General features: G+C 58.5%; 2 protein-coding genes across 12 annotated transcripts; one reads left to right on the top strand and one right to left on the bottom strand.

Moving 5' to 3' along the window:
• The first annotated feature begins 284 nt into the window (after positions 1 to 284).
• Positions 285 to 2,044, top strand: COMMD5 (COMM domain containing 5). Its single transcript, XM_041768829.1, has 2 exons — positions 285 to 412; positions 1,163 to 2,044. Exon 2 carries the CDS (start codon positions 1,212 to 1,214, stop codon positions 1,884 to 1,886), a length of 675 nt encoding a protein of 224 aa, XP_041624763.1. The 5' UTR covers positions 285 to 412; positions 1,163 to 1,211; the 3' UTR covers positions 1,887 to 2,044.
• A 5,654-nt stretch (positions 2,045 to 7,698) lies between these two features.
• Positions 7,699 to 17,526, bottom strand: ZNF7 (zinc finger protein 7). 11 transcript variants are annotated; one of them, XM_041768738.1, is made up of 6 exons: positions 17,418 to 17,526; positions 16,374 to 16,418; positions 15,882 to 16,041; positions 13,377 to 13,493; positions 9,777 to 9,893; positions 7,699 to 9,545 (listed from the first exon to the last, which is right to left on the bottom strand). In XM_041768738.1, the coding sequence occupies exons 2-6, from the start codon at positions 16,398 to 16,400 to the stop codon at positions 7,750 to 7,752; spliced, it is 2,217 nt and encodes a 738-aa protein (XP_041624672.1). In that variant the 5' UTR covers positions 16,401 to 16,418; positions 17,418 to 17,526; the 3' UTR covers positions 7,699 to 7,749. The 11 variants fall into 11 exon arrangements, with proteins under 11 accessions (XP_041624672.1, XP_041624675.1, XP_041624665.1 ...); XM_041768741.1 differs by having other exon boundaries at positions 15,882 to 16,008; positions 17,418 to 17,525; XM_041768731.1 differs by lacking the exon at positions 17,418 to 17,526 and adding an exon at positions 16,505 to 16,785.
• Between the last annotated feature and the right edge of the window lie 1,797 nt (positions 17,527 to 19,323).

The raw sequence follows: 19,323 nt of genomic DNA, 5'->3' as shown, positions 1-19,323 counted from the left end.
CGACGACCGCCGGCCGCCCCAGAGCCTCCTCTCGGACTCCTCGGCTCAGTTTGAGGCTCCGCGCCTCCCCTTCGCCGCCGGGAGCGAACGGCCCGAGAGGCAGCGCACACGCCGCCGCCGCAGCTCCCCGGGAGGCCAAGCAGCCCCACCGCGGGGCGGCCGACGCGCAGCAGCGGGCGGGGGGGGAGGAACGGGACCCCGCATACGACGCCCCGAGCGCCCCGGAGCCGCCAGCCGAGGCCGACTGCCGCGCCCGACGACAGAGGCCCGGGTCCTCCCGCCGCCCTAGAGCCGCCCGGAAGTGGCCGCCGTCGCTTCCGGAAGTGGCCGCCGTCGCTTCCGGGGCCCGGGGCCGCTTCCGGCCTGGCGGCGGCGTGGCCCTCCGACGGCGGCTGCGCGCGGTGCTCTGCAGGTACGGGGGCGTCGGCTTTGGGGGGCGGGGCTGGGGCCCCTTCGCGCGGAGCCGCGGCCTGCTCCCCGGCCGCGCACAGGCCACGGGGCCGCCCCGGCGGGCACGGCGCACGGCGCACGGCTCCGGCCCTGGGCTCCTTGGGCGCGCGGGTGACGGCGAGAGCGCCAGCGGGGGCAGCCGGTCCCGAGCGGCGGGCGGCCGGGCCTTCCCGGGACAGCGGGTGTGGGCGCGGCCAGGAGACCCGCATCCCGCCGGGCGCCGCGGGGAGGCCCCAGGGCCAGCCCCTGCGACGCGCCGTGACGTCACACCGCCCTTCCGGCCCTGCGGGTCCCCGTGCCGTCACGTACCTCGGCCCCTCCCGCCCGCGTCGTGGGAACAGGCCTGCGTTCTAGTCCTGGGGCGGTTGTGTGTGGGCTTCAGTTTCCCCGTTGGCTCCTGCAGACCCTTAGGGCGGCTCCGCCTTGGGTGCTGTAGGCTGGCAGGTGGCCGCGGCCTGGCCGCCCGCCCCTCCCCTCTCGGGGCTGCGGTCGCTGCCCCCTGCTCCCCGTGAGGTGTTCGAGGACTCCGTGAGCCTCCTGTCGGCCGGGCCTCCGCCCGCACCCCGTCCCCCTCCCCTGCCGACGCCCGGGCCGCCACCCGCCCTCAGCGCCCCCCTTCCCGCTGTCAGCGCCGTGAGGCCGCAGCGTCAGTCCTCATTTTCTGGCCCAGGGCACGCGGGGGTCACAGCTTCTCTTCTCCCCGCCCTGGCAGCTGCGGCGGGGACTCTCCTCGGGGCTTCCGACCGGCCGGAGAAGCAGCTATGTCTGCCGTGGGCGCCGCAGCGCCCTACCTGCATCACCCCGGCGACGGGCAGGCGGGCCGGCTGAGCTTCCTGGGGGCCCAGCTCCCCCCGCAAGTGGCCGCAATGCCGCGGCTCCTGGCCGACCTGGACAGAGGCACCTTCAGAAAGCTGTTGAAGCTGGTGGTGAGCAGTCTTCAGGGAGAGGACTGCCGGGAGGCCGCGCAGCGCCTCGGGGCGGCCGCAGACCTGCCAGAGGAACGGCTGGGTGCCCTCCTCGCGGGCACACATACGCTGCTCCAGCAGGCCCTCCGGCTGCCCGCCGCCAGCCTGAAGCCCGATGCCTTCAAGGACCAGCTCCAGGAGCTCTGCGTCCCCCAAGACCTGGTCACGGACTTGGCGAGCGTGGTGTTTGGGAGCCAGCGGCGGCTCCTCAACTCTGCTGCGGGGCAGCAGGGGGCCTGGCTGCCCCGTGTCGCCGGCTTGCGGTGGAGGGTGGATGTGGCCATCTCCACCAGTGCCCTGGCCCGCTCCCTGCAGCCGAGCGTCCTGATGCAGCTGCAGCTGTCGGATGGGTCAGCCTACCGCTTCGAGGTCCCCGCCGCCAAGTTCCAGGAGCTGCGGTACAGCGTGGCGCTGGTGCTGAAGGAGATGGCCGACCTGGAGAAGAAGTGCGAGCTCAAACTGCAGGACTGACCGGGCTTGCAGCCCCACCACAGTCACCTGGGAGGAGCCGGCCCTTCCAGGAGGCGTCCTCAGTGAGATGTAAGAATCTCCTCATGTCCTACTCGGTTCAGTTGAGGAGGTTGTATTTTCCCTTTTTATTGGAAATAAAGCAACAACAAAAAAAAGTGTCCTGGGAGGGCATCACACTGCGCACTCCTCCCCTGGCTGTTGGTCTTGTTCCCGGGTGAGGGCACCTGCTGCGCTGCTGAGGCCAGTGTGGTTCCGGTTTTCACGCCCTCTGGTGTCGGGCTAAGGCCTGTCTGCGGACACCATTTGGTCACTCGGTCAGGCCCCATGTAGCATCTGAGCTCCCTGCCCACCTGCTTTCGGGAACGCTGTTTAGTGTGGGCATTTCATTTCCCTGGCTTCTGTCCTTGACCTCATGGAGCCAACATTCTAGTGGGGAGGGGAGACCTTACAAAGTGACTGGCAAAGCTTGTCAGAGGGGGTAAGTGGTGCCGAAATAGAGCAAGGGGTGGCGCCTGGCGGCCTTGGGAGATTGAGCCCTGACTCCTGTTTCCACTCGGGTCATCATCTCTGGGTCCTGGGATCACGACGTGTGGGGCTCGGAACTCAGTAAGGAGTCTGTTGAGATTCTCTGCCTCTGCCCCTCCTCCCACTCGCACCTTTTTCTCTGAAATAAATATTTGCCAACACCGACAACACAAAGAGGGGCGCCGGGGTGGTGCAGTTGGTTAAGTAACTGCGTCAGGCTCAGGTCATGATCTCGGGGTCCTGAGGTGCAGCCCCGCGCCAGGCTTCCTGCCCAGCGGGAGTCTCCTACCTGCCCCCCACCCCGTGTTTCTCTCTCTCTCTCTGTCTCTCTCATAAATCTTAAGAAGAAAAAGAAAAAAAAGAAATAGAGCAGGGTCCCAGGCATGGAGGCGGGATAAAGCGCTGGGCTGTCCGTTTAAGTTGGGTCCTGTGGGGGCCCTCCTGGAGGCCGCGCTGTACCCGAGACGTGGAGCAGTCAGCGGGGCGCTGCCCGCGGTGGGCGAGCTGCGGGGGGCGGGGGTTCCCGGCCTCTGGGAGAACGGCCCCCAGTCCCGAGCCAAGTGGGTGAGTGATGGGTGCTTGCCGAGGTGAGGGCGGAGGCCCCTGGCAGCTCCGCGCCATCACGGAGTATCCCCGGTTAAGTGGCCTAAAGGACAGATTTCTGTTTCCTGATGGCCCTGGAGGCTGGAGGGGGAGGTCGGTGCGGGAGGAGGCCTCAGCCAGCCAGCCTCCACCGGCCCCGGGGCCCCGCAGGGAGCCTGCTTCTCCCTCGGCCTGCGTCTGTCTCAGGAATAAGTAAAATCTTAAAAAAAAAAAAAAAAAAAGAAAAGACCGCAGCCCTGTTGGGTCGGAGCCCCCCTGCACGTCGCTTAGCCACATCCACCCCCAGCAGCTCCTCTGTCACACCAGGGGCTGGAGCTTCAACACAGCTTTGCAGGGGACACAGTTGGGCCCTAGTAAGAGTGCGCAGGTGGCAGCGGGGTCCCCTGGGGCCTGGGGTGGGCGTTCGGGGCCGCAGCCTGGGTGACGCCCGCGGTGTCCCCGCCTCCCCCCCTCCATCCTGGATGACAGCCCTAGTGGCTCGCGGGAGCTTCCTGCTGCTGAGCCCTTTCTGCTCCCCACTCCTCGCGTGTGCGAGACCCTCCTGGGACGAGGCCAGTGCGGCAGGAGCAGAGGCCGTCCCACCCTGGGCTCCCACGGCCCCATGCGGGGCGCCCCGAGCTCCGCTGCCACCGCGCTGCTGGGCCTCCGAGATGTGAACGACACGCGGGAGCAGAGACGAGGCCCCCAAGCCACCGTGGCCGCATTGCGTCGTGAGAGGCGCTCGGGGAGGACGGAGCCCCACGGAGAGCCGCCTCCAGCTGTGGCGGGAGAGGGCTCCTGCCCCTCAGGGGGGCCCACGGGGGCTCAGGGGTGCGGGAGGCATGGGGAGAGGCCTACCCGCGCACTCGCAGGCTCGGCACCGGCACCTGCTGTCCCTGCACCTGCTGTCGCTGAACCTGCTGTCCGGCCCGTGGGGGGCAGCGCTCTGCTCAGTTGCCCGCTGCCGCCCGAGGGCACGCGCTGTGCTTTGCCTGCAGCGACGACCACGAGCAGAGACGGTGTCCCGTCCTGGGGTGGGGGTGGGGGACAGCGGCCGCCCTTACCTCTGGGAGCTGCGGGGTGTGACCAGGGCGTGACCTGCCTGCTGCCCGGGGGCGACCGTCATGGGCCCAGCGGCCGCGGCGGGACAGCAGGCACCGGGCACAATCCTGTCCAACAAAAAGGTCTTAGTGGCGAGGAGATTTTAATTTCATGCCACAGGATTGTTTCATCTTCGGTCCTTTAAGGCCACACTCAGGACACTGGGTCCACGTAGGGTCCGTAGGACAGGAGGTGGCAGGCTGGGGGTGAGCCCGGTGCCCAGGCCGCCCCTCCTGTGCTCAGTCCTCCCACTGCCAGATTCGAGGGCCACCTTTGCCTCCAGGCCCGCACAAGGCCTTGGATGCAGAGTGGACACTCCCGCTTGGAAGATGACCCTTTTCCATTTTCTGGATCTTTTTCAGATCTCTGTGGAAATCTTTTTTTTTTTTTTTTTTTTTAATAATCTCCACACTCCACGTGGAGCTCAAACTCACGACCCTGCCATCAATCCAGTCACACGCTCCACCTGTGGAGGCGCCAGAGGCCCGTGTGTGGAAACTCGATGCCCAGATTCTTCTTCCCGGAGCGCGGAACAAATGCATCTACTGCGTTCGGGGAGCATCCGGCTGAGCCGGGCCGTCAGACACATTTCCGAGGCTCTGAGTGGAAGCCACAGGGCTGTGACCTCAGCGGGCCCCTCACCCCCCGCCCCTCTGTGGAGCTTTCGGGGAGCTCAGTGGTTCCAATCCGATATCCTAAATCAAAGCTTAATCTGGTAATTGAGTAAAAAGTAGTTCAGGTCAAAATTGTAGGTTTACAGTCTCCAAGAGAGAAATGCCTGATCACCTTGATCACCTCTACTCCGAAACAGTTCTCGGAGTTCCTGAAAACGTGTTGTATTCAGTAAGGCCCAAACTGGGAAACCCAGCTTGCAGGTAGAACACAACGTCCCGCCAATCTTGCACCCCCCACCCCCCGCAAAGCGCCACCAGCACACGTGGCGCGTAGATGCCCTCGGCCGGCTCCCGGGGTCCCGAGCCCCAGGCATTTTAAGCGGCCAGGCGGCTGGATTTCGCCAAGCCTCGCCAAACAGGCCACTTGGCTGTCACGAGGGTGCAGCTAAGGAAGGACCCCTCATCCTACACTTCTGCAATCGAGGCTCCGGACTGGAACGTAGACCTGTAGGCTTATTTCTATTGAATTCTTGGTATTGGGACGTTTAGGTGAACAAACCACACTGAAAATACAGAGGAAACCGAATTCCTCAAGAGGTCGGAGGGCATGAGGTTTTTACCTACGTTAACAAGGCAAGACCAGCACGCGCGGTTGTAGCACAAGAGTGGCCAGAGGCAACCTGCACACAAAGGGGCCAGCTCGGTTCCAATAAACTTTATTTGGTCACACTGAAATTTGATTTCAATATAATTTTCAAATGTCACAAAATAGTCTTTTTTTCCCACTTAAAAATGTAAAAACCCTTCTTAGCTTTTAAGCTTTTTAAGAGGTAAACTGAGGTACATCAAATTTTTGAAGAGTTTCTTTGAGCAAACATGGACTGGAACCGGGCAGCGCCCAACTGAAAAACCGGGAGCTCCGTGCTGCCAGGAGCGGGGAGAGGGGCTGCCAGAGAAGATGCAGAGCAGAGCTAGGAACCCGGCTGACTGCTTGTGGCCGTTGGGATCTGTGTTCGTCCCTAAACCCGCGCTCTCAGAGGAGTGCATTTACAGGAGCGGACTCTGGCTTGGACTGTGCCCTGCCACCCGGCCCATGGCCTGCATGCCTGCTTTCACCGGCCGCAGGCTGCATCTTGCCCCCTGGCCGGCTGTGCCAGCCCCGATCGAGGGCCATGTCCATCCAGAGAGAGAATCCTTCTGGCTGGCCTGCAGTTGCTGTTGGGAGGACGGAATCCTGCCCAGGTTGAATACATAGAACCTCCGACCCCGGCGTCCTACCCAGAGGTGGCAGAGAGGATTCCCTTCTGGGGATGGCACATTTAGCGACCAGGCTGCCTAGGGCACGTGGGCCCACAAAGTCCCTGGTCCCCTTGCATTGACGCCTTTGGACACAAGTTCTGGGCGGAGTAGGGACAGCTCAAGAGGCCGTTACAGCTACTGAAATGGGCACAATGACCTCATGGTGTCCTGCTCCTGGAGAGGGACCACCTCTAAAGGTGCAGGTACAGGCTAGTGGGCAATCCCCCCCTAGAACTAGCACTGCCGCCTGAGAGCACGTCACACATGGTGCTCGGCTAAGCTGCAGTGGCTGTGACTGGGCTGACGTGCTACAGGGCGGAGATCCCTGTCCACGTGCCAGGAACCAAACCTGATGGACCTGACCACCCCAAACTCTGCTGTTCCCTATGCCAGATATTTCTGGAACCTCCCAGCTCAAACACAGGGCCAGCCAGCCCTTTTTTCACCTGATACAAATCCATAACCTGATATTGGGCTGTACCACACGTGGCCATCAAACCTGTGTCTCGGGGAACTACCCACAGGCTTAACCAGACCAGTGTGCTGGTGACCCAAGTCAGGTGTTGCAATAGTCAAGTGACTGACCTGTGTCCCTCTGGATTACCTTTGTCAATGTTGAAGAAATGGGCCTCTCCACGGGGACAGGGAGGGATCTTTGGCCCAAATTTTGCCCCGGTGGTAACTGGCAATGACACCACAGATGGGCAGGTCTTGAGTGAGTGGAAGTGGGCAGTAGCCAATCTAAGACTTCTGGTCCCCTCGAACTTTCTCACAGTGGTGAGTCCAGGACGCTAGGGCGGGGCCGCCACCAGCATTGGTTAGCCCGATGCTGCCGGTGAGCCCACGGCCTCCATCTCCACCAGCCTCTGGGAACAGGCTACAGGCTCACCTGTCAGTCTGCAGTTTGCATGGCAGGAGGAATGAGGCAGGAGGAACAGAGGAAGCGTGGGAAGCAGCAGTAACAGGACACAACCTGGCCTCTGGGTAGCATCTGCTGGGCTCCCAGGAGCCGTCCCTGGGGTGCCGAGTCTGCCTGGGTCCGGCCGGAGATGCTGGCTCGGGGTCTATGTGGGAGGGAGCGGCTCTCGTACACAGTTCATCTCTTACCATCGCCCTGTAACGATGCTCAGATAAGCACGACTCTGGATTCCAGGGACAGTGACGTCCCAGAGTCACAGAGCAGGTCCCTGGGCCCGGGTGCTACTCCTGGAGTCGTGTGCGGATCAAGCTCCTCTTGCTGACACCAGGACCTCTGGCTGATCCCCAGCTTGCTCTGATGGGAGCGGACTTGGAAGAGGAAGAGTCAGGTGAAGAAGGTGGGAGGAAGGAGTTCTAGGCACGTCCCTCTGGGCTCCCGCTAGCGCGAGCTAACACCCCCACCACTGAAGCCAGCCTGAGGACCTGGCGCGGAGGGAAGACCCTCTGGGTAACTGCTAAGCTACGGGTCTGGCAAAGCTCACGGGCCAGGACTCCTCCTCATCCACAGGGCCTGGGTCTTCCCTCCGTGAACTCGGAACTCTACGCACGAGCACCCTGACTTGAGGGACACAGGCTTTGCTGAGTGGGATAAAGTCACACATTCCACCAAAGAAACATCCACTTGGTATGCATTTGGACATTTTCTTAATAATTTGCAACCTATCCCCACATTCCAAATTCTTGTTAGTATAAACAATATAAAATACATGAAGTTAAGGCTGCAGGTTTATTCACATTTATACACATTTATAAAGGGAAGTGCTCTATCCCATGTGAATTTTCTGATGCTGAGTAAGCCTGGAGCTCCGATTAAAAGCTTTGCCACATTCATTACATTTGTAAGGTTTCTCTCCGGTGTGAATTCTCTGATGTATGATTAGATGCGAGCGCCACCTGAATATTTTCTCACATTCGTTACATTTATGCAGTTTCTTTACAGTGTTGACTTTTTTACGGCTCGCGTGGGTAGAAGCTTCCAAGGTATTCCCGTATTCATGATACCACTGAGCACGAGTATGGATCCTCTGGTGCTCGATGAGATAGGAGCTCCGACTGAAGGCCTTCCCACACTCACTGCACCCGTAGGGCTTCACTCCTGCGTGGATGATCTGGTGCTGGAAAAGGGTGGAGTTTTGACTGAACGCTTTCCCGCACTCGGTACACTTGTAGGGTCTCTCCCCAGTGTGGACCCTTTGATGGATCGTGAGCTGCGTGCTCATACTGAAAGCTTTTCCGCATTCCAGGCACTCGTACGGCTTCTCTCCCTTATGGATTCTCTGATGGTAAATGAGACTGGAGCTCTGGCTGAAGGCCTTTCCGCAGTCACTACACTCATAGGGTTTCTCCCCAGTATGAATTCTCTGGTGCTGAATTAGGTGGGAGCCCTGGACAAAGCCTTTCCCGCACTCCTCACATTTAAATGGCTTTTCTCCAGTGTGAGTTCTCTGGTGGCGAATAAGCCGTGAGCTACAACCAAAGGCTTTTGCACACTTGTTGCACTTATAAGGTTTCTCTCCGGTGTGGGTCAGCTGGTGCTGACTCAGGCGAGACACCCACCTGAAGGCCTTCCCACACTCGTCACACTTAAATGGCTTCTCTGTAGCGTGTATTCTCTGATGTGCAACAAGGCTGGGGCTATCTGGGTTCCTTGGAAGTTGAGGTTTGTCCCCAGCGTGCATCCGCTGGTGCTGGGCCAGGGTCGAGCTCTGGCTGAAGGCCTTCCCGCACTCCTGGCACTGGTAGGGCCTCTCTCCAGTGTGGGTCCTCTGGTGTCTGACCAGCTGAGACTGCTGGCTGAAGGCCTTCCCACACTCCCGGCAGCCATAGGGCCTCTCCCCCGTGTGGACCCTCTGGTGGTGGATGAGGCTGGAGCTCTGACCAAAGGCCTTTCCACACTCCTCACACCGGTAGGGCTTCTCTCCAGTGTGAATTCTTTGATGCTGAATAAGTTTGGAACTCAGACGGAAGGCTTTTCCACACTCGATGCATTTGAATGGCTTCTCGCCAGTGTGGATCCTCTGATGCTGATTAAGCTGTGAGCACAACCTGAAGACCTTCCCACACTCCTCACATTCATACGGCTTCTCTCCGTGGCAGTTACCTCGAGGCTTCCCCTGCAAACAATCAGGTACCTTTGTTTTGCACTCCGGACATGTGTTTGGTTTCTTTCGTGTATCAATTTCTCGACGCAGAGCAATGTCTGAAGCAGACCGGAAGCTTCGGCCACACACGTCACACCTTCGGGATGTCCCTTCTGCGGCACCTCCCGGAGTTTCACCAGGCTGACAACCCAGGCCACCACTGCTCTCCAGCTCACCACATCCCTGGGCACCCTCCCTCGTGAAGGTCTTCCTGGGAGCCACAGTCCCCGTGCTCAGGTGGTTTCTCTGGAGAGAGCCTGGCTTACTCTCTGACCAGACTGCACCATCAGAGGGGTCGCTAAAGCTAGAACTCTGAGGAAAAGCCGGTGGGGGGCTTCTGACCATTGCTGCGCAGGGTTCTGATTTTAGAACATCCACGTCCTCACCAGCCTGCTCGCTCGCAATCCCACCTGCAGAATCTGAAACAGAAAATAAGATGTCCATTATCCCCTGTGCTCGAGAGACAGGACAGAGACCAGGGTGGGGATGGGGGGTGCGGGTCATCCCTGGGAACGGAGCGCCCTCCCAGGACAGGCTGCATCAAGCAAGGATAGACCCACATGGAAAAACACTACCAGAAGTCATGCCTTTGACAGCGCCCAAAATTTGGTGTCACTAATACTTTTCACTTTCTGCATTCATCCCACTACCGTGTGCTCCTGCGTGCAGGCACGTGAGCGGACGTCCATCCTGTGGGGAACTGGTACGAGTGAAAACCCATGAAGAAGCAGGGATCTTGAAAGCCTCCCAAGTGTGACCAGAGGCTCCTGGATCCAGAGGAGGTGAAGTGAGGGGAAGAGGGATTTATTATTTATTTTTATTTGTTTTTAAAGGTTTTATTTACTCATGAGAAACACAGAAAGAGACAGAGACACAGGCAGCGGGAGAAGCAGGCTCCCCCGGGGAACCCAGTGCGCACTTGGTCCCAGGACCCCGGGGTCACGCCCTGAGCCGAAGGCAGATGCCCAACCACTAAGCCCCCCAGGCGTCCTGTGAAGAGGATAGAACTATGAACAGAGGAACAGGCAGGCTCTTGAGGACAAGGCTGGACAGCTGCTGAGGGGCACCCCTGGGGTGAGTCTGAGAAGTGGGGTTCTGAGTGAAATCCTTCAGGGGGCCAGTCACGGGGTTCCCGGTGGCTCCTAACATCAATGCCCTCGCCAGCTCCAGCGATCGCAGTTCCGGGTGGTCCCAGGTGACGAAAAGGCCATCACACTGAGCATCTTCTGTGGGTAAGGAACAGGATTCCAGCCATTCCTCACTTAGTCTTCATGACAATCCTATGAGGCCAGTAGTGGACCCCCCCCCCCATAAGGAACCTGTGGCCCCTCAGACACACAGCCAAGGAGAGAACTAGGAATGGACCTGGGTCTGTCCTCCCACCACTTGCCCTTTCAACCTCTGTGCCCTTAGGACATGGGGGCTCTCCTGACTGGTCTTTTTTTTTTTTTTTTTTAAAGATTTTATTTATTTATTCATGATAGTCACAGAGAAAGAAGGGGGGGGGGGAGCCATAGCAGGGCCAGGATCCACAGAGACATAGACAGAGGGAGAGGCAGGTTCCATGCAGGAAGCCCGACGTGGGACTCGATCCCGGGTCTCCAGGATCATGCCCTGGGCCAAAGGCAGGCGCTAAACCGTTGCGCCACCCAGGGATCCCGACTGGTCTTCACTGCGCAATCCCACACCCTTCACGGGGCAGGGCTGGCCGTGTGGCACTGGCCCCCTCACCCTCTGCTCAGGCCTCCCTCTGCTCTGCAGCTGAGAAAACGGGCAAGCTCTGCTTTCCACTGCCTCCTACTGGAGAGCAGAGGCCCCTACGGACGCCAGGGGAGACCATGGTGGAGATGGTTGCAGCCTTGGGGCTGAGACCTCCTGCTCACAGAGGAAATGCTAACCCCACGGGGCTAAAGCAGCCACAAATGCACCTGACCACTCTGGGGTCGGCCTCCATCTGGTTCCCTATGACCGAGTCTGAGAACCCCCCCTGCCCCAGCTTCAGGGGCTCCCCACTTCAGGTCCACTTCTCCCTGCCTCTGCTGACTGCTGACACCCTCTGACAAAGACCCTCCAGCCGAGCCCAGCCCAGCCCAGGCTCCCGAGCCTTTCTCGACCAGACCTCAACCCTGGCTGCTTCTTGCAGCTCAAGGCTGCACCCCTAGGATGGCTCTGCCTCCCGTAAGGTGTGTGCCTGGGAAAACTCAAGGCTGCCAGCACAACCAACTGCTTGTTCCAGCCACACCTGAGGGACAGGGAGTCTCCCAACCTCTGTGGGAGAGCAGGATCCAACTCCCACAGGCAGCGGTCAGCAAGCCCAGGTGGGTGTCACAGGGCCCAGCTCCCGCCCGCTCACCCCTGCCTGCCCCGGCCGCATCTGAACAGATGGAAGCCGCGTTCACCCACACTGGACTCTTCTCCATCACAAAAACTACTATGGATTAAAAACACATCCTCACCATTTTAACCACCGCTGGGCCGTTTATGTGTGTGACACTGCTCACAGGCACCCCTGGGGACTCCTCTAACTGAAGCCCAGAGTTCTCAACCTCCCCTGGAAGTTGAGATCTCTTATCTGCAAACTCTAGGTAACCCCTGAAGAGCTGCAAGCACATGTTTAAAAAAACAGCTTCACTCTGGAAGTGGTTTTGCCTCAGAGAACAGACGTGTGTCCCGGCAGGCTGGGGACAGGTGTGATGATGGTAGGTCGGGGTGCAGCTCTGCACCTTCCTGCCACTCCAGGCCACTCCTCAGCGATCTGCTGCACCAGGCGCAGGTAACACCTTGGGCACATACGTTTCTCTAACACGCTCCACACATTTTCGTCTGCGAGGCTGTGCTCCTGCCCTGTGCTGTCAGGCTCAGAGCAGGTCTACACATCTCGTTTTCTTTGCTGCTGACTCATCACCGTAAAGACCGTTTGTTCCGTATGAACCCACCAACTACCCAAATCCGCCCAGCTCCAGCTAGCTCTCCTGCCTCTTTGAAATCCCCCCTCCCTGTTAGAAATACTTAACAGTGGCTGGGGTGTAAGTGGGCTGGTGTACAGCGTTAGATCCTTCCCAGGAAGGGCCCGGGAGGGGCCTCCACAGAAAGGCAGGGGCTTCAATGACAGAGCCAAGGATGCTGGGGGCGGGGGTCAAGGCCCCCAACACTGCCTGTACCTCTGCCACCTTCCACACGACGGTGCGTGTGAGGATGCTCTGCAGAGACTCGGGAACCTGCTTTACGGAGGACTTCAGGGCCCTAACTGCCACAGTCTGATTCTCCAACTTGCTTCCCAGCCAGCCAGGGACTGTGGGAGGAAGACATGGCAGGTAGCAGGCAGGATCCTCTTCCGTGGCCAAGATGCATACAATCTCACTGCCCTGAGCAAACTGAGCAACGTGTCAGCTAGGGAGGCTCAGATAAGGCTGAGGCAATGGCATCCCCTCAACAGGAGCCCAGTGGGAACCAATGCCGCACGGTGGCAGAGGCCCCTATTATGGGCGGACTATGCCCCCGAAGATGTGTGCTGAAGCTCAGCCCCAGGACCTCAGAATAGGACCTTGTACAATAGGACTGTTGAGTGCTAATTAAGATGAGGCTGCACTGGTGAGGAGGCACCTAATCCTACACGACTGGTGCCCTTTCAGGACGACCTGGGCGGGCGGGGAGGGGGGGCGTGATGACGGAGGCAGAGACCCGGGGAGTGACGCAGTCACAAGCTAAAGAACACCAGGGGCCACCAGAAGCTGCAGGAGACAGAGGGTCCCTCCCTAGCGGTTTCACAAGGACAGGATCCTGCCAGTGCCTTGGTTCTGGACATCTGGAGTGGAGACGATTAACCTCTGTGCTTGTAAGTCCCACGTTTGTGACGCTGTGTTAGAGCACCCAGGACACCGACGCAGCCCTGAAGCCTGCGCAGAGCCAAACTCAGTGCGTGCTTCCCTTGGATCGTCACTTTTGCTTAGCAAGAACATCAGTACGTTAGAAATTCAACACGTGCCTTAAAGACAAACTGTTTTTGCTGTAACACGCAAGAATTTCATGTCCTTGCTTCTCTGCACTTCGGTCTCTCCCAATGCAACCCCACAGCTGGGCTGTGCTTCTGTCAACAGCCCCACCTGTGGCCATGTGTTCCCAGGCATCCGGCACACCTGCTTCGTCAGTCCCTGGGGTCCAGGTCCAGCTTCCCGTGAGTTCTCTGCTGGGCATGAGTTCTCTGAACACTTCCTCAGCCCTGGACCCAGAAACTCAGGCCTGAGCCTCACCTGTAAGGAAGGTCCTTGCCCCCTCTCTCCCTTCGACTCCCTTCAGGTCGAGGACCCATGGCTCCTGCCCCTGCTCCAGCCGGGAAATCAGCTCAGGCTTGAAGACCAGGAATCCTGCTGTGGGGATGGCAGAGAAGGACATTGTGTCAGTATAGCTGAGGGCCCAGCACAGGGTCCAGCACCCTTACTGTCAGGAGTAAAGAGGCAGGGGGCTGCTGGAGCACAGGCAAAGCCTCCAAAGGGAGCATTGGGGGGTGAGGATCTGGGCACAGTGGCCCTCTTTCCAGATCAGTCCCAGTCCTGAGGTTGGACACCGAGATGCCTGGACTCTCAGCCCTTCCCCATCCATAGCAGGGCCAGGATCCTCAGTGGTTCTGACACTAAAAAGTCTGCAAAGGAACTAAAAATCTAAATGAACACATCAACTTATAGGAACGCTAAAAATGACAAAATGAGTGCAAAAGGAAATTCACAAATTTGACTATTTTTCACTAAAAAAACAAATGCTACTGCAAGACCTTCCTTTCCCAAGAGCCCAAGGCCCAGATGGTTTTACAGGTGAATTCTACCAAAAACTATAAATCCACATACATAAATTCTTCCAGAAATTAAAAAGACAGCAAAAGCTGCCCAGTTCATCTTATGAAACTGACATACCAAGTGCCACTTCCAAAAATATATAAGAACAATTCATAAAAAGAAACATATTAAAGTCCAATTCCCTTATGAACAGGAGCAAAAAATCTGAAATACAATACTGCCTAGCTGAGTCCAAAATGATATCAAAGTTTATACATAAAATATAATTTAAAGAGTTTACTCCAAAAATACAATAAAATGTCAATATAACTTACCTAAGAAAAAAAAATCGTATGAGTTCTCAATTGATACAGAAAATTTGAAATTCAATGTCCTTGTTTTGTTTTTTTAAGTGTTTTATTTTTTAAGTAACCTCTACACTCAACATGGACCTTGAACTCACAACCTTGAGATCAAGAGTCTCACACTCCACTGACTGACCCAGGCAGGTGCCTCCCAATGTATTATGATTGAAAACAAAACTCCTGGGGCGCCTGGGTGGCTCAGTCAGTGAAGCATCTACCTTTGGCTCAGGTCATGATCCTGGGGTCCTGGGATTGAGCCCCGCATCAGGCTCCGTACCCAGTGGGAGTCTGCTTCTCCTCCTTCTGCAGTTCCCCTTCCTTGTTCGAGCTCTTGCTCTCAAATGAATAAATAAATACAATCTTGAGGAAAAAAAACCTCCTTAGCCACTTTCTTCTAATTTTAATTACATGCATTCCCTTTATTTTTTTTAAAGAAATGATTATTTTTTTATGTTTCTTAAAATTTTTTAAAGTAATCTCCACATCCAATGTAGGACTCGAACTCACAACCCCAAGATAAGAGTTGCACACTCAGTCAGTGGACTGAGCCAGCCAGGCATCCCTAGAAGTATTCCCTTTAAAATGAGGAACAAAACAGGCCTGCCCACAGCAGTCCTGCCTAACACAGCAGTGTAGTTCTGGCCACAGCTACCTGTTGGGACACTGGGAAATAGAGAGGGAAACCCTCTCCTAGAATAAGGCACCAGACTAGCTGGAAGTTCAAGAAAATTGCCAAATACAAGATCAATCCTCCAAAACCAACTGCATTTCTGTACAGCAACAATAATCAGTTAAAAATAGAGCAACAAGAAAGATGCATTCACAAAGCAATAAAAAATAAAGCATCTAGAAGGTACCAGACCATCCTGGAGAAAATCCCAAAATTCTAACAAAGTACAGAGGAGGTAAATGGAACAAATGGAGACACGTTCTATGATCTTGGATGAGAACAATTAGTATGAGAGATTACTTTTCCTTTTAGGAATTCTACAAATTCAAAGCACCCCCAATGAAAAACTCAGTTCCAAATATTAAAAAACTCAAACTTACTCTAAATTTACATGAAAGAATTACCCTATTACCCACGAATAAGTAAGTGAAGTTTTAAAAACAACAAAAAAGGGAAGTTGTCCTACCAGGCGTTAAGACACACTACAAGGCCAGCTGGGAAGCACACTGTCACACAGGAGAAAGATAGCCCCATAAATCAATGGAAAAGGATGGGCTCCTACTTAACTCCAGACACAAACGTGGAGCCAAGATCTAAACAAGAAAGATAAACTAGAAAGCCCACAGGAGAACGTGTAGACTGTCTCCATGACCTTAGAGTATGAAAGAATCTTTTCTTTTTTTGAAAGAATCTTTAAATAACGTTTCAAACGTACAATCCATAAGGCAAACACTAACAGATTGAATTTCATTAAGATCTGACCTCACAAAGTTAACAAACATAAGAGCATGCAAAACGGTGTTTACAATGCGCAGAACTCACCATGACACATCCCAGGGTCAGTTCCTGACCCTCAGAGACCCACACCCCCCCCACCCCCCAGATGATGGGCCTGACTAGGTGGTTGCTGACCCATGATGCAGGAGGAGGGGTCCCAAGACACAGCCTCACCTAGTCCAGCCACGCTGCTGTGGTTCTCCAGCATCACCTCCTTGTACAGTGCCCTCTGGCCAGGGTCCAGACACTGCCACTCCTCCCTTGAGAAGTGTACGGCCACGTCACCAAACGTCACAGCCTCCTGAAAAGACATACACCAGCACCCCAGGGAACCCTGGGTGCCAGCCCCATTCTGGCTCCACCTCATGTGTGTGTCTCAGGCACATGCACCACAGGGTTGAGCCAGTCACCAGGCCCTTTCAGCTCTAAAAATCGAGGGGAGGAGGAAGCCAGACCAGGGTGATCTACAGACCTCCCCCCACGAGGGCCTCGGATGGGCCCCGGTCTGGGCAGGGGTTTGTTCACTCCTGTAAGGATGAGCATGCCTGAGCCTGGCAAGGGCCACCAGGGGCCAACGAGGGTCTAGGACCAGGCCCAGCGGGCAGGGTAGGTTCCCAGAGGAAAAAGGTAGGATTCTAACGGGAATGGAGGCAGGCAGACTCCTACCATGAGGCTCGGTGGGTTGGCATCCATGTGTCCTGGCGGAGGGACCTGTTGGCGGTTAGGAAAGGGTCAGAGGTCAGGGTGCTGGAGAGGCCTGATCCCTGAATTCCAGGCTGAATTCTCCCATCCTTTACCTCTAACCTCAGACGTTCTTTGGCAGGGACATAAGGTGAGGCCAAAGCGGCCACAGCACTGGAGCATCTGCCCCCCCGAAGCTTCATTCATCTTTCAGTGTGTGAGGTGCGGATTGCCACCCACGCCAGGTGCCAGACTAAGCAACGGGGACGCAGCAGCGCACAGTGCGCGGGAACCCTGCCTTCCCGAGGCAGTATGAAGAGTCAAAACAATGCAAACGCATCACCTCCGAGCTCACGCCCCAGAGAAGGGACTCTGGTCGTCCGACGGTCCCGCCCCAGAGAAGCTCACTAGCCCGGGGAGGAGGCGCGGCCGGGCAGCCGGAGCCGGGGAGCGTGGCTGGAGGACGGGCCCGAACAAGGTCACAGAAGGCAGTGGAGCCTGCAGGGCCCGCCGCCGCCCCAGGCTCGCCCCCTGGACGCCGGGATGCGGGGCGGACTCCCCGCGGGCGCCTCGGCTCAGACAGGGGCTCGTGGGCAGCAGCCCAGGCCGGGGCGGCCGGGGGTCACGAAGGCCGGCCGCCCACCCCGCCCGGGCGCAGCCCCTCCTGCACCGTCAGGAAGTGAAGCCCTCCACAGGCGGCGGACCGGGAGAGGCGGCCCCGGGAAGCGGCGGGCTCGCGGGCAGGCGCAGGCGCAGAGGGCAGGCACCCGGCGAGGAGGCCGCGCGGGGAGCCCGACCCAACGCCCCCGCCCGCCGGCCACGCGGCCGCCGCCCGAGCAGCGCCCACGCCAGGCGCCCCGGGCCTCCGCACGCCGCTCGCGCCCCCGACCCCCGCGGGACGCAGGGCAGCGCGGGGCCCGCAGCGCCGGGGGCCAGAGGACGCGGGGCTCGGCCGGCGGCGCCTCCGCGCGGGGCCGAGGAGCAGGCCCGCCGCCTACACCCGAGTCCGCGCCCGGCGCGCCCACTCACCCTCCCCGTGGACCGCCCGAGGCTCCAGACGCGCGACAAAACCGGAAGCGGGCCTCCGACGCTCGCTCCCGCCCCGTCCCACCAACTTCCGGCCGCTCTGGGCCGCTCGGAGGCTCAGCGCCCTCGGTGATCCCCCGCCCGGGCGCGGGGTAGGGGCGGGGCCAGAGCGCCGGGGCGAGGCGGGCGGGGCGGGGCCGGGGCGGGCCCAGGGGCGGGGTCAGCAGCCGGGGAGCCGCAGGCCCGGCGTCCACCGCCCCGAGAGGTGAAGGGCCCGCAGCCCCGGGGTGGAGGGGGCTCGGGGAGGGGACAGAGAAGCCGAGCGGAGACGACGGGTGTCCTCCGGGAGGGGGGCACCCGGTCCAGGCTGGGGGCACCGCCGGGTGCGGAGGGTGAGGCGCCCCGGAGGCGGGAAGGGCGGGGCGTAGAATGCGCAGGACTGCTCTGGGGAGACGGACCTAACCTCCGAGTCGCCGGTGACCCGAGTCCTGGGGTCGCCGAGAACCGCGGAGAAATCTGGCGCCGCCCGGGGGAAGGAAGTGGCAGGGTGGGCCCGGCCCCCCACCCCAGGGCCGTCCTGGGGACTACCACCCCACCCCACCCCGCCCCGCCCTCGGGCCCCTGGGAGACTCTCTCCCCTCCCCGGCCTCGGGGTCTCAGCGCTCCCGCCGCGCCCCCGCGCTCAGCTCGGGCAGCACCCTCCGCAGGAACGAGTGAACGGAGAACAGGGAGGACCGAAATGCCTGCTTCCCAGCCGCCCTCCTGGTCCTAATCCCCCAGGAAGCGCTTCCGGGCTTCTTCCCGGTGCGGTGCGCTGACCTCCCGGAGCCTCCCAGATGGAGAGTCTTCACCCTGCAGGATGCCTGCTGGCGGCGGGCCGGTGGGTCATGGCCCGGATGATCCTGGGGCAACAGGAGGACCAAAGCCGACGCTCGGGTCTGCAGAGCCTTGGACAGAGCCGTCGCAGCCCCCGTGGCAGCCTTGCCCAGAGTGTCACCCATCCCACACCTGGGCAGCGTTGGGGTTGCTGAGGCCCGGGGGGAGGGGGGTGACAGGGATTGCTTCCATACACTGCCGCGTTCCAGGAACCTCCATACTCCAGGCCTGCCAAACTCCCCAAACCTTGGGCCCAAAGAACAAACCAACTGTTCACAGCCACAGGCCTGAACACTGAGTGCTCAGGGTCCCTTCCCCGAGCAGCCCAGTTTGCTTTCCAACCATTTCCCGTCTGGGATTGGGATTCCACACCATAAATGTTCCTGGGGAAAAAGCCCACTTTCATCACTTACAAGAAGATGCGTTTCCAAGGACACTTTCTGTATCCTAGTGGGTGGCCCAGAGCGATAGTGCCTTCAACAAAGACTCCACTGGCCGGCATCGTTGGGCACTCGGCCTCACGATGGGCTAAAATGTACCTAGGGTCTGTTTTAGGCAGGTATGGTAAAACATGCAGACCTGGAAGTGACTATCATGAAGGAAGACATTTATGCTCATTTATGCTCAACCACTGGGCCACCCGGGAAGCAGGATCTTGGACAGGTGTTTGTACGCCCGTATTCATAGCAGTATTATTCATAAACCCAAAGGTCGAGGCAACCCAAGTGTCCATTGATGGATGAATGGATAAGCAAACTGCAGTCCATCCATAGAATTTCACTCACCCTTTTATTTTTTTTTTAATTTTTTTTTTTATTTATTTATGATAGGCACACAGTGAGAGAGAGAGAAGCAGAGACACAGGCAGAGGGAGAAGCAGGCTCAATGCACCGGGAGCCCGACGTGGGATTCGATCCCGGGTCTCCAGGATCGCGCCCTGGGCCAAAGGCAGGCGCTAAACCGCTGCGCCACCCAGGGATCCCTCACTCACCCTTTTAAAAAGAAATCCTGTCAGGGACCTGGGTGGCTTAGT

This window comes from Vulpes lagopus, chromosome 9 (assembly GCF_018345385.1).
Source record: "Vulpes lagopus strain Blue_001 chromosome 9, ASM1834538v1, whole genome shotgun sequence".
Lineage (NCBI taxonomy): Eukaryota > Metazoa > Chordata > Mammalia > Carnivora > Canidae > Vulpes > Vulpes lagopus.
Note: the sequence above shows the minus strand (reverse complement) of the source record. Positions and strands in the feature narration are given on the sequence as shown.